Consider the following 14,156-nt stretch of genomic DNA (forward strand, 5'->3'; position numbering starts at 1 on the left):
TGTTTGAAGGCAATCATGGGAGGCTCAGGAAAGATTTTGGATAACTTCGAATGTTTCTCGATTGCTGTCCAATGATCACGAATGGTCTTGAAACTATTTCTCAGGCATGGATGGTAGGTGAGCACACATGGGATTCTTTTACTTTTCTGTTTATCTTTGTAAGTTAGCAGACTGCTTCTGGGGATGGATTCCGCTTTTCGAAAACTATTTTTGATGTTTTTGTGTTTATATCCCCTTCTTTTTAAATGTCCTTTAAGCTGCCCCAGACGTTGTTTTGCAGTGTCTTCAGAGGAGCAGATTCGCCTTATTCTGAGAGCTTGGCTGTATGGAATGCTCTTCGTGCAGTGTGGAGGATGGCAACTTTCAGGCGACAAGTATTGATGAGTATCTGTAGGTTTAGAGTATATATCTGTGATTATTATACCTACAGAGAGGGTGCTAGATGTATCAAGGAAGTTTATGGTGGAATTAGATGTTTCATGGGTGAATTTGATGGTAGGGTGTTGATTGTTAGCATTTGTTATAAAAGTTTGTAATTTTTGGTCTCCCTTGTCCCATTTCATGTCAACGTCATCAATAAATCGATACCAGGAAAGCGGTTTTTCGATGGAGCACTCCAGCAGTTGCTTTTCAAATTTACCCATGAATATATTGGCATAAGATGGAGCCATTTTTGTACCCATAGCAGTGCCATTTGTCTGTAAATAGTGTTCTCCTTGGAATGTGAAGTTGTTCTTTTTCAAGACCATAGTAAGCATTTCAACTAAGCAATCAGTAGGTGGAATTTTAAGAGATCGAGAGTCCCAAACTTCTCTACATGCTTCAATGCCATCCGCATGGGGAATATTCGTATAGAGAGAGGTGACATCCATAGTGACAAGAGTAGTATTGGCAGGTAGAGGGTTTAAATCCTGCATCTTTAGTAAGTAATCTGTAGAATCTTTAATAAAAGATGGCAAGTTTTCTACATGTGGTCGAAGATAGTAATCAACGAATTCGGATATTTTTTCGGTGGGATGACCATTAGCTGAGACGATTGGTCTACCTGGGTTACCAGGTTTATGAATTTTAGGGAGCAAGTAGAATCGCCCAGGTTTTGAATTTTCAGGTTTTAAATATTTGAAAGTATCTATATCAATGATGTTATTGTCACACATTTCCTTTAAACATTCTGTAATTTCCTCGCTGAATTGGAGGGTGGGGTCCGAATTAAGTTTTTTGTAAAATCGGTCATCATCTAATTGGCGAATGGCCTCTTGGACATAGTTAGATTTGTCCATGACGACAACTGCACTCCCTTTGTCTGCAGGTTTAATAACAATGTCGTCATTATCTCTCAAATTTGTCAAAGCCACACGTTCATCAGGTGTTAAATTATCATAGGTCTGATTGTTTATTTTTACATTTGTAAGTATATCCGTTTTAACATTGTCTATAAATGATTCTAAGGTGGTGTTTTTGCTTGGTTTAGGGACCCAGTTGCTTTTCTTTCTAAATCTATATTCGTTGGAGTCATCAGTGAATGATACTAAATTGTCTGAGGAACTGGACTATTTTGCCAGGAGCCTCCGCATCAAGGAACATTTTGCATCGAAAGAGGACGATAGCACCACCTCAGATAGTGACTCTGATGACTCCAACGATGCGGATGGCATTGAAGCATGTAGAGAAGTTTGGGACTCTCGATCTCTTAAAATTCCACCTACTGATTGCTTAGTTGAAATGCTTACTATGGTCTTGAAAAAGAACAACTTCACATTCCAAGGAGAACACTATTTACAGACAAATGGCACTGCTATGGGTACAAAAATGGCTCCATCTTATGCCAATATATTCATGGGTAAATTTGAAAAGCAACTGCTGGAGTGCTCCATCGAAAAACCGCTTTCCTGGTATCGATTTATTGATGACGTTGACATGAAATGGGACAAGGGAGACCAAAAATTACAAACTTTTATAACAAATGCTAACAATCAACACCCTACCATCAAATTCACCCATGAAACATCTAATTCCACCATAAACTTCCTTGATACATCTAGCACCCTCTCTGTAGGTATAATAAACACAGATATATACTCTAAACCTACAGATACTCATCAATACTTGTCGCCTGAAAGTTGCCATCCTCCACACTGCACGAAGAGCATTCCATACAGCCAAGCTCTCAGAATAAGGCGAATCTGCTCCTCTGAAGACACTGCAAAACAACGTCTGGGGCAGCTTAAAGGACATTTAAAAAGAAGGGGATATAAACACAAAAACATCAAAAATAGTTTTCGAAAAGCGGAATCCATCCCCAGAAGCAGTCTGCTAACTTACAAAGATAAACAGAAAAGTAAAAGAATCCCATGTGTGCTCACCTACCATCCATGCCTGAGAAATAGTTTCAAGACCATTCGTGATCATTGGACAGCAATCGAGAAACATTCGAAGTTATCCAAAATCTTTCCTGAGCCTCCCATGATTGCCTTCAAACAACCTAACAGCCTTAGAAATATACTTGTCCGTGCTGACCTTTCCAAACCTAACCATACTGTAGGTAATTGTCAGCCTTGTGGGGACAAGCGCTGCAAATGTTGCAACCAATTGCAGCATTCATCAACATTTCACAGTAAGACCACAGAAAAGACATACAAGATCTTTTGCAATGTCAACTGCAAAAGCTCTAACGTGATTTACGTTCTTGAGTGTCCTAGATGTGGTCTCCAATATGTTGGTGAATCTATGCAGCCATTTCACAAACGCCTCAATGGCCACAGATCTGACCTCACAAAAAAACCGTATATTCCTGTCAGCCAACATTTCAGGTTACCAGATCACAATCTGAAAGATTTTGATCACATGAAGATCCTTGTGATCGAACAGGATTGTACATGGCAAAATAGGCAAAGAGAAAATCGGGAAAGGTTTTGGATAAAAACACTGGGTGTCCTCCATCCAGATGGAATCAATAGAAAGAAATAATTAAATTTACAGTCTAGTGTTTATATTATTATATTCAGGATTTTGGATTAAAATCAATCGACCAAAACTTACCTGTATTATTAGTGATCTATGTTTACACCTTATACATTATATCTCATTATTGTTAAAACTTTTGTCACCGAAGAAGGCCATTTGTTGAGCCGAAATATTTGCAATTATTGTATAATTTATATCATCTGTTCAGTTTTTCCATCTTTGTGCAATGATATTCAACACTTTTTAGTGTTTTGTTTTCCATCTATTTATCGGTATTGTTACACAATCTTTCAGACTCATATAATTTTTCCTGTTTGTGTAGTATTGTCAATTTTGATGATCCAATACCTATTAAGTTTACTGGTTGGTAGATTCTTATAGAATATATATACAACAGGTCTAAAAGGGTACTATATATATGTTACAGTAAATAGGTGAAATTAGGAATTACATGTAATTACTAAAATTTAGGAATTACATGTAATTCCCGATGCACTTAGTAAATACATGTAATTCCTTAAACGGCCCAGTTATTACCAGTAATTACTCATTTTAAAATGAATTTTTACACCTATTTACTAACTGTTAAAACAATAATGTAATAAGGTCAGCTGATCAAACTTATGGTTATACTAACTAAAAAATCAGTGAGTACTCTGAATAAGTGATCAGCCTAAAGTGTATCTTTTTGTTATAGGTGCATTACCTACGAGATATAAAAAAAAAATACAAAAAAAAGTATGATTCTTTTGTTGTTAAATCTTAATGAAAATAATAGAGTGAAACTATAATTCACTTTTAGCAGCCATTCTGGTTCTATTTTGATAAATAAGCTGTGGCCGATGTACATTTGTATTCAGCTAGTACTGTAAAAAGCTTCTGTCAAAATTTGGTGAAAATCCAGGATGGTTTATGAAATCAAATAAACGTTTTAAAAACTTTTAACTGCAGAGTGTATGTAATGTTAACAGGAAAAAAACTAGTGCATCTATAATTAATATACAGGAAAAGGATTTTTTTTACAAAATTGACTTCTGGATATTATTTTATGATCATAAACATGATAAACAAACTTCTGTCAAAGATTGGTAGAAATCCAGGATATTTTGAGAAAGTTATCTAAATTTTAAAAACTTTACCCACAGTGTGAATGTAATGTAAACTGGCATAAAAACTCAGTCCATTTATAAGTAAAATACGGAAAAACATGATTTTATTTTTACAAAAATTTTCTTCTTGAAATTTGTCTTATGATCATAAACAAGCTTCTGTTCAAGTTTGGTACAAATCCAAGATAATCTAAGAAAATAATTTAAAAAACAAACTTTGACCACAGAGTGAAAAATTCTGGACGCCGCTGACGGAATGTAGGTTGGTTGGCTATATGTCTCGCTTTTGGGACAAATATCGAAGGATCAACAAAAAGGAAAATCATGTCAACATTGAAAGTAAAACAAAAGGGATGGACAATTTATTGGACTTATTCAATCCACAAAAAGATCCTTCTTATCCAGGTAAAAAGATGATAAAATTTTGTTGCAGGTATATGTAAGCTTAAGTTTGGAGGTCTTGAGAAACACAGACACACATATATATGAAAATGACGCCGTCAATTTGTATAAATTTGCTTGTGAAGAATGTCAGCTTCATGGCAAATGTCTGACAAAAGAAGACCTATTTTGTAAAAGGAATTTAACTCATGTCATTGGGCAAGTTATTATGCAAAGTATGTTTGATGGAGATTTTAATTGAACAAAATTATGAGAATTTAAGAATTATCTAAATCTTTTTACATAATTTGGCATAATCGAATGTCTATCACGAAAAAGAGCTGTCGAAGTTGCCTATAAATTTCTCTCAAATGTATTCCTAAACTTTGGATTGATATCATTGTCTTGCATGCTGAAAATGATTTTTAAAGAGTTTCAAAACTTATAGAACAACCATTTTCCAGTTTCAAACACTAAAGAGTATGCACTTTTGATGTGCCTTATGCAACGTTATGTTCCTTAATCCTTAATTAAGCCCTAAAAATCCCTACCCCTTTGCTTTCTTATTTGGTTTCTTGAATTTTGTCTTTTATTTTAAAACAAAAATACCAAGTTAGTAAATAGCTGTAAAAATGACAAAAAAAATCAGTGAATACCAGTAATCACTGACACAACTAGTAAATACATGTAATTACTAAATTGACTAGTAATTACAGGTATTTACTGAAATGTTTAGTAATTACGTGTAATTCCTAATTTCACCTATTTACTGTAACATATATATAATTTGCGAAAGCAAATTTTTGGTTCTTCCCTCGCCGGGATTCGAACCCATGCTACTGTGATATCATTATTATATATATATAACAAGTCTGAAAGGGTACAACCTCACCAAAAACACAATAAAACGAACAATATGTTAGATATTTCGGATGACAGATATCCTTCCTCGGTAATTGCACAATGACAAATGAATCATGTCAATTCAAATTAAGACTCTATCAAAATCTTGAAATTTATACAATTTGAGCGAACGCTGGAACAATTTTTAAAATTTCCAAACACAGCGCAAAGACTACAAAGATATGCCAAAATAAAAATAGTTATTTACGATGTGAACTGGCACAACTCTAAATTCCCAAAGGTGGTTACAGGAACTTCGCGGATTTTTAATCAAACGAGGCTACAAGAAATTGGACATAGATAAGTTTGCGCGTGCTAACAATAACAGCCGCAATGACCTGTTACAGTACAAAAAGAAGAGGCGCAGCAAAATAGTTCCATTTGTTTTAACATACAATCCTGCCTTTACTTACCTTTCACGTTTGATCCGTGCCAATTGGCAAAGTATTGCAAATCACCCAAAATTATCCAAAATCTTTCCCGATCCTCCTGTCTTAGCTTTTCGGAGACCAGCAAGTCTAAAAGACTTATTTGTGAAAGCTGCCGTCTCCTCTAATAAAAACTGTTCAACTACAAGATGGTGCAAGTCATGTGGTAACAAACGATGTCTGACTTGCCAACAAATACTGAATACTCAAACATTTACTTGCCACTACACTGGGTCTGTGTACACAATATTTTGAAATGTAACTTGCAAAACCCAGAATGTTGTATACATTCTTCAGTGTCGATGTGGCATGCAGTATGTTGGCGAGACAGAACAGCCATTCAACAAACGCATGAATGGAACTCATAGACGGATCCAGGGGGGGGGGGGGGGGGGCTGGTGGGAATAGGGAATCATTGAAGCATGACTGGAGCGGGCCCCCTTTTAGGTCAGTCAGCGGGCCCCTCCTTAGGAAAAGTTATGGATCCGCCACTGATGGTCATCGTAGTGACTACACCTGCAAGCCCGACCTCCCCGTAAGTCGTCATTTAAGATCACATGGGTACGCTCAAGCTGATCTTAAAAAACTTACCATCACCATCATAGATCACAACGAGGACTGGTCAAAGGCTGACAGACTTGCTCGGGAAAGTTTTTGGATAAGAAAGCTCAGGACAGTATATCACTATATAGACAAAATTGAAAAGATGGTGGTTAACACCAACAATCAACCATTTAATGTTAGCTCACGATACAATATAATTTTAAGAAGCATAGATATAGTCAGAAAATTAATACAGCATACTTTTCAGAATTAAGAGTATGATTGATCATGATTGGTCATTGTGATCACGTAATATATTATGGGACAATCACTTGATATAGGATTCCTCATCAAGGATTTAAATAATACTAATATTCTAGGTTCTTATGCAGAACTAAATCGAACATTTTGTGGATCAGGTTATTCTTTATTCAAGCTTCTTGTGGTAGGTAGTATTTGTTGTTGCCAGTCGCATAAGCAGGTTATCTATTTCCTTTTTTCAAAATCCCCCTGACCCGATTGGTGGAAACGAAATGGTCGTCGTATTATTCATAATCACTTGGCACTTTGTGGAGTTATTTCATCAATCTAAATGGTTTAGCAACGAAGACGTTTGTCCTATGCTAAACAGAGGCGCAACACGTACGCAAAGTACAGACAAGATGGACATTGCACCACTGGATTACTCAAAAATCTGGGGAGGAACAAAAAAATAATAGTCGATGCTTTACTTATTCTCTTACAGACATATGTTAAGCAAGAGATTAACAACTGAAACAATTTGTTATCACGAAGTCTTAACTAAATTTCATTGAAATTTACAAAAGAAAAATATGTAATGATAATTCTTCTACAGTATATACCTATATTGAGTTATTTTCTTTCAGAACGACAGGTTGGGTTTTTTATTTCAGAATCAACCCGGACGATACCATGTTTCAATGACATATGCTCCAAGGCATGATAAAATAATGACCTGTGTCAGGTCATTATTTTCCTTGATAAAAATGCAATCTATAATTTACTTCAGTTATATTTTATTCGTCCGATAGTTTTTTGTTGCCGATTTGGAAATTTATTTCTTAAAGTTCAATCGATGATAGGTGTAAAAGAAACCGTCATTGTCCGCATTTTAATTTTAGAAACAAATAACATGAAGATTTGTTTATTTATCGCTACAATAAAGAATCATTACCATATATGTGAGATGAATTTTAATGAAGACTTTCATAAGTAAAAAGCCAGATTTAACATATTCGTGTGTAAGATTTTGAAAAATCTTATTGAGTCACACTGAATAGGTTGATTGATTTTTGGTTGCTAGCTTAACGTCCAGTGGCAAATATTTCATGCATGTTCAGGAGGATACACGCTGAATAGGAAATCATACTGTAACCCACATTTATTTATATTCGTCTCCGTGTCAGTTCTTAACTTTTTAAATTTATGTATACCTTTTACTCTATCAAATGATCAACTAATAAGTTAATCTTATATTCTATTGAATAACATTAACGTAACTCACAAAAGGGTCGGGTGCAGAGGGTATATAATTATATCCCGATTATCTGTTAATAAAATGTATTGCTTTTCAAAAGACAATGTTTCTGAATTTTTCATTCGATTCAATTGAAATTGTTAAAAAAAAAAAATAACCACTTTTCCGCGATAGAAATGACATTACAAATAGGAAAAAAACATACCCCCTCCCCCTTTCAATAAACTAAGTGGTACAATAAATTACTTACAATGTGTGTTGTATTTGTAATACATCGTTATCGGATGGTAACAATACATTTGTGTCGTACTTCATGCAGTTACAGTCATATTTGTATTGTGTATGGATAATAATTTTTAAAAGATTTATATCTAAATTAATTAGTGAGTTTTATTTCACATTCTAAATAAGCCAAAGGGCGTTTTAAAACCTGAACGCATTAGAAAGGAATATCCCATTTTAGTGTTGTCGGTAAAATAGGATACTATATTTTGCAAATCTTTATGATTTTTTTTTTACGGTATATAAGTCAGATAATGCCTATTTTAAGGTTTTTCTTGTCGTAGAACACACCGAGGGGTGTCAGAATTGATCAAATGAAAGACCGACCGTAGGTGTATTCTACGACAAGAAAACCCTTAAAATATGCATTATCTATAACGTATTCTCTAAAATCATTTCAAATAAATATTCATTAACCTATCAAGAAATTTTAAAATATATTAAAAAAGGGTTACACATGATAACGCCCCTCTCTATTTTCTGTGTCAATATATTACGTGATGTTGTGACTTCTTTTGAAAAATATATATATCTAAAATTTAAACAAAAAAACAAAGAATTTTGCTAAAAATATGAAATTCTAATTATGCAAAAGAAATACACGAGAAGGAATATGACAATATACCGGCGAAACAGTAGTATGAAAAGTAGTCGATGGATGTTTAAAGCTTTTATAAGTATATAGTTTTTGAATTTTAAATCTCTTAATGAAACACCTATACTTTATCTCCGAGCTAACTAAATTTTTGGTTGTTTGATATATACAACTTTCAAACCCATATCCCATACTCGTATGTCACACATAGCATTGCTGCTCACAAGGAAGCTATTAAACCAAGAATTCTAGATGGGAAAGTTGAAATCATCCCTTTGTTCAATTTTACTGACGCCATCACGAGTTGGTTGACCGTTATGGAACAACCGTTTAACAGTTGTTATCGGAAATGCTTCTTATGTCGCAACTACAATACCCTTCCCTTTTCACGAATGTGACCTACCGAATGAGACTATTTACCAGATTTGTAATAACATAAGCAACACGACGGATGCCACATGTGGAGCAGGATCTGCTTACCCTTCCGGAGCACATGAGATCACCCCAAGTTTTTGTTTGGGTTTGTGTCGATTAGTTTTTTAATTTTCTATGTTGTGCCTTCATGCTGTTATTTGTCTGTTTGTCTTTTTATATTTAGCCATGACGTTGTAAGATTATTTTCTATCTATGAGTTTGTTAGTCGCTCTGGTATCTTTTGTCCCTCTTTCATACCACATAAACAGCAAATGAGCACTTAATTTAATAAGTAAAGTAAACCATACTTGAACCTGAATAACCAAAACTATAATATTGACTAAAATTTCACACATTGTCTGGTTTTAGGGATTTAAATAGGCAATTCAATTTCCGTGCACTTGTAGGTAAAACGAATTTAAAAATGGTTTTATATTTCATATTTTAATTATTTTTTTTAAAACAATTGCCATATTAAGTGAAAGCATGATAAAAACCGTGGTTTATCATATATTTGCAAAGTAAATCAACAAGTAAGTTTTTAGACTTTTGCATTTTATAGAAGATTTACAGAAGTATCTAATTCCTTTTATAATTATCAAATTCGGTTCCTTAACTGGAGGAGGAGGAGAAGAAGAAGAAAGAAAACAAGAAGGGTAAATCATTCCATAAATGTTAAATGATTAGTGCTTATATACAGAAAAGGCCATTCACAGTGGACTTGATCAACATATAATGCTATAATAACATTTTTCGTTCTGACATAATGGAAATTTGTTCAGCTGTTACATAATCAGGTGAAGAAAAAAAATGTATATCCAATCTTTTTGAAGAACAATTGCCATTCCATTCCAAATAAATGTAAAAGGTAAATCAAGTTAGGAGACAATGTTTTTGATGTACGTCTTTGTTTTTGTACTGTATTTCGATCCCTCTTATCATATTTAATCAATAAAAAGTTTGGGCTTCTAAAATCCCAAACAATATATATTTTGCCTCATGCAGACATAGAAAACATGTAAATCCACTATAAATAAATATATTTAAACTAAAACATGTAAAATGATTAACAGTGTACAGTTTTGGGAATTTTTTCTGTCACTACCATCTTTTGTTTTATTCATATTTTGAAACAAAGTTGTATAATGTTATCATATATTTCGTTGTAATTGTAAGGCTAGGACACTTTTTAAATGTACAGTCTCTTGATGTAGTAAATGCACACAATTACTAAAGACTATCCCGGTTTAATACATGACACCACGAATATAGAGATTTCAACAATAAAACGTGTTTGATTGCGTTATACTGCACAAACAAAAGGAAGTTCCTCAACGTATTTATGGATTCCCAACGGATAGACAGACAAACAGGTGAACGGACAAAATGCGGTAACACAAAAAAGCACCGTCATATATGGGACTAAACAAATGGTACATGTTATGTGAAACTACTTGATTTTAACAAATATACAATATTATACTTATATTAACTAAATAGAGTGACCCCGTGTAAGGCATTCAGTTATTGCTACAAGATAAACATACACAATAATTAGGATTATTCAATACTCAAGTAGATTAAAACATTCAAAACATTTGTTTGGAAAAGAATTAAATATGAAATATTGATGAATAACAAACAAACCAATTAGCGATATGGACAATAAAACACAAAATTTCATATAAAAAAATAATACATTGGTTTTATGTGTTCATGTGTGATATAAACTGTTGTGTTGGTCTGAAACCACAGTTATTTCGTAGTGCATCCCTTTAGACAATAAATTAAAATTTTAAAAATTCAACTTGCGCTGTCTGAATAATATTTTTACAGTGTTGTACTACTTTTGGGACAAATTATATCAAAATTATAGAAAACTTCATCAGCTCTAACTCAAAATATGGACAAGTTTATGTTAAGGGGGTCTTGATATCTTTTGACAGCCTCCGAAATGCTAATTTTTTCACCTTTTTAAGCTGGATCAAATCACAACCTTACTTTCAAATATCATGCATCAAGTTTTTTTACAGTGTAATTTTATCCCTCTTCTTGATATTTGAGGCATAAAACATTAAGAAATAAATTTGGTAGGGGTATAGAAAAATATGGCAAGTAACATACTGTCCACACTAGGGACTATATTTGTAGATATCGAAAATAAAGGAACGATAACTGTGTACTCGGACCTGTTACCGGGTTTTGATGTAATTATGTTCTGAGTTCTAACGATCGTATTTTCGCTGAACAACACATTTGGTCCCGTACAAAATAAAGCAATTGTCTGATCATCATTCTTTTATATACTTTAACATAAGATTTTTCCAAATGTATATTGTTACATTGCCCTCGAATCTAATACACTATAATTTAGGTTTTATATTATCTAAATGTTTATTTTTTATGTTTTATAAGTGTCATTCTCATATACTGAAGCACACAAAAGCAAAACACATCTTCACAAATAAACATCCAACTTTCACACAATAAAAAAAAACGAAAAAGATCAACAGAACCTGGTTCGCATCTTGATTCGTCATAAACATTTTCTTTCAATATTAAATATATACTTTTTTTCAAAGTAAATTACATAGAAGGTAGAGGGCGTTCTATTTATTGTATCCCATATATGATTTCGTCATTTGTTTGAATTTTCTATGTTTCAGATCGATTAATTGAAATTAGAAATACATAATATTTTACTTAAAAGGCCCAATATAGTATGTAGTCTTGTTATACATTCATTTACACCTCCAGTAAGATCACCCTTAGGTTTTGATGGGGTTCGCATGTTGCTTAGTCTTTAGTTTTCTATGTTGTGTCTTGTGTACTTTTATTTGTCTGTTTGTCTTTTTCCTTTTAGTCATGGAATTGTCAATTTATTTTAAATCTATGAGTTTGAATGTCCCTCTTGTATTTTTTGTCCCTCTTTAAGTCTGTTTTTTAAGGCAACCCTTCGTGTTACTAAGAATACAATGAAGTTAAAAATTCAAAAATTAAAATATTTGAAACGGGGATGTGACTTCCTTTAAACATAGATCAATTGAGGTTTCAATTTAGGTTATCAAGTAGGTTAAATTCACAATTTTCTACATAGGAAAATATCTGAAACAAGTAATTATATAAGGAATATGACAGTTGTTATCCATTCGATTGGTGTATTTGAACTTTTGATTTTGCCATTTGATAAGGGACTTTCGATTTTGAATTTGTCGCGGAGTTCAGTAATTTTGTGATTTTACTTTTTGTTACCTCTGTCACAATTTGTAACATTAAACCTGCCATGATTTTTATCAGTAAAATTTCAAGAAAGTGACTAATATAATATCACGAACACATGGTACCGCAGATTCCTTGTCCTTTTTTTTATTTTTTATTTCTTAGTAACAAGGATTAGGGTACAAAGTATAACAACCGACTGATTTGTATTGTAAACTACCCTTTTGTCTATCTTTAATCACTTGTAGTCAAAGATTGCTATTTGGCAGTAGATGCATTCTATACGCATTTAATTCTATTTTGTGGTACGGACATTTTTGTTGTTTATTCATACTTTGAACTATGTATCGTATTGCAACTGAGGGGACAAAAGCTTATATTAGATATATATAAATCATTGTTTTCGTTGTTTCAATGGGCATTTTCGTTAAGGAGAGACCATAATAGAAAAGGAAATAGAAAGGGTTAAGATAACAATGGTTTTAACATCGTTTTATAAAAGTTTGAATTACTTAATAGTGTATTTGATAAGGTATTAAAGAGTTTTTATGAGATATCAGGAAGGAAATTTTAACAAGCGTGGGTATAAACAAATGTATTGTCTTCACTTAATATTCGTTATTCTTGTTATATATAGTTTTATCTGATCATACTTCCTGACCTGTGGGATGATAGACAATATTTAAAACTGACGTTGAAGGCCGTGTACTCTAAAATCTTATAACATAAAAGTACAAAGTTGAGCATTTAAGACAAAAGAAACGAAAGAAAATTTGAAACTTATAAGCTAAAGAGAAACTGACTCATAGCATTACAAATATCCAGTCAATTTATGTGTTGAAATATATGTATAATTAATTATAACAAAATCGGCATTTGGTTTGTTTTTTTTTTATTTTGAGAGTGGTAAACATATATTGTATTGTGTCTTTTTTAAACAATAATGTATCGGCACAAAGGAATGAATTGTAAAAGAGGGGCAAAAGATATCAGAGGGACAGTCAAACTCATCAATCGAAAATAAACTGACAACGCCATGGCTAAAAATGAAAAAGACAAACAATAGTACACATGACACAACATAGAAAACTAAAGAAGAAGAAGCAACACGAACCCCACCAAAAACTAGGGTGATCTCAGGTGCTCCGGTAAGCTAATTCTGTTCCACATGTGGCACTCGTCGTGTTGCTTATATTATAACAAACCCGTAAATAGTCTTATTCGGTAGATCACATTCATGAAAGGGAAGGGGGTTGTAGGTACGACGTAAGAAATATATCCGATATCATTTGAGAAACGGTTATTCCATAAAGGTCAACCAACTCGTGATGGCGTCCGTTAAATTTACCAAGGGATGATTTCAACTTCACCATTTGTAAGCTGCCCGACATATCTTACCAATTTAAGTCCGAACCATGTATAAAAAGTTCCCGCGTGTGAAGTAACTACATAACCATTTGCAAAAAACAATATACAATTAAATTGAAAGTAAATTGATGAAAGCATTCTTCAAAAAAAAAGTAAAATCACAATAATACTTTACTCCAAGGAAAATTTAAAACGGAAAGTCCCTTATCAAATGGCAAAATCAAGTGATAAAATACATCAAACGAATTGACAAAAAACGCAAAAATTAAAATTTAATGATGAAATATTAATGCATTAATTTGGTAAAGTATTTTTATTATACTAGATAGATATACCGATATGATTGCGTATGTTGGTTATTGAACAAGATAGACGCGACAGATCATACGAGTGAAACAGGTACTGCTGACCCTTCAGGAGTACGTGAAAACCTCTGAACTCTTTGTTGGGTT

General features: G+C 33.1%; 1 protein-coding gene across 1 annotated transcript; it reads right to left on the reverse strand.

Annotated features, from left to right (window-relative positions):
* Nucleotides 1-304: 304 nt before the first annotated feature.
* LOC139525221 (uncharacterized) lies at nucleotides 305-2,127 on the reverse strand. Its single transcript, XM_071320412.1, has 3 exons — nucleotides 1,986-2,127; nucleotides 429-1,432; nucleotides 305-388 (listed from the first exon to the last, which is right to left on the reverse strand). The coding sequence occupies exons 1-3, from the start codon at nucleotides 2,125-2,127 to the stop codon at nucleotides 305-307; spliced, it is 1,230 nt and encodes a 409-aa protein (XP_071176513.1).
* Nucleotides 2,128-14,156: the final 12,029 nt, after the last annotated feature.

The sequence above is a fragment of the Mytilus edulis genome, chromosome 5, assembly GCF_963676685.1.
Source record: "Mytilus edulis chromosome 5, xbMytEdul2.2, whole genome shotgun sequence".
NCBI lineage: Eukaryota > Metazoa > Mollusca > Bivalvia > Mytilida > Mytilidae > Mytilus > Mytilus edulis.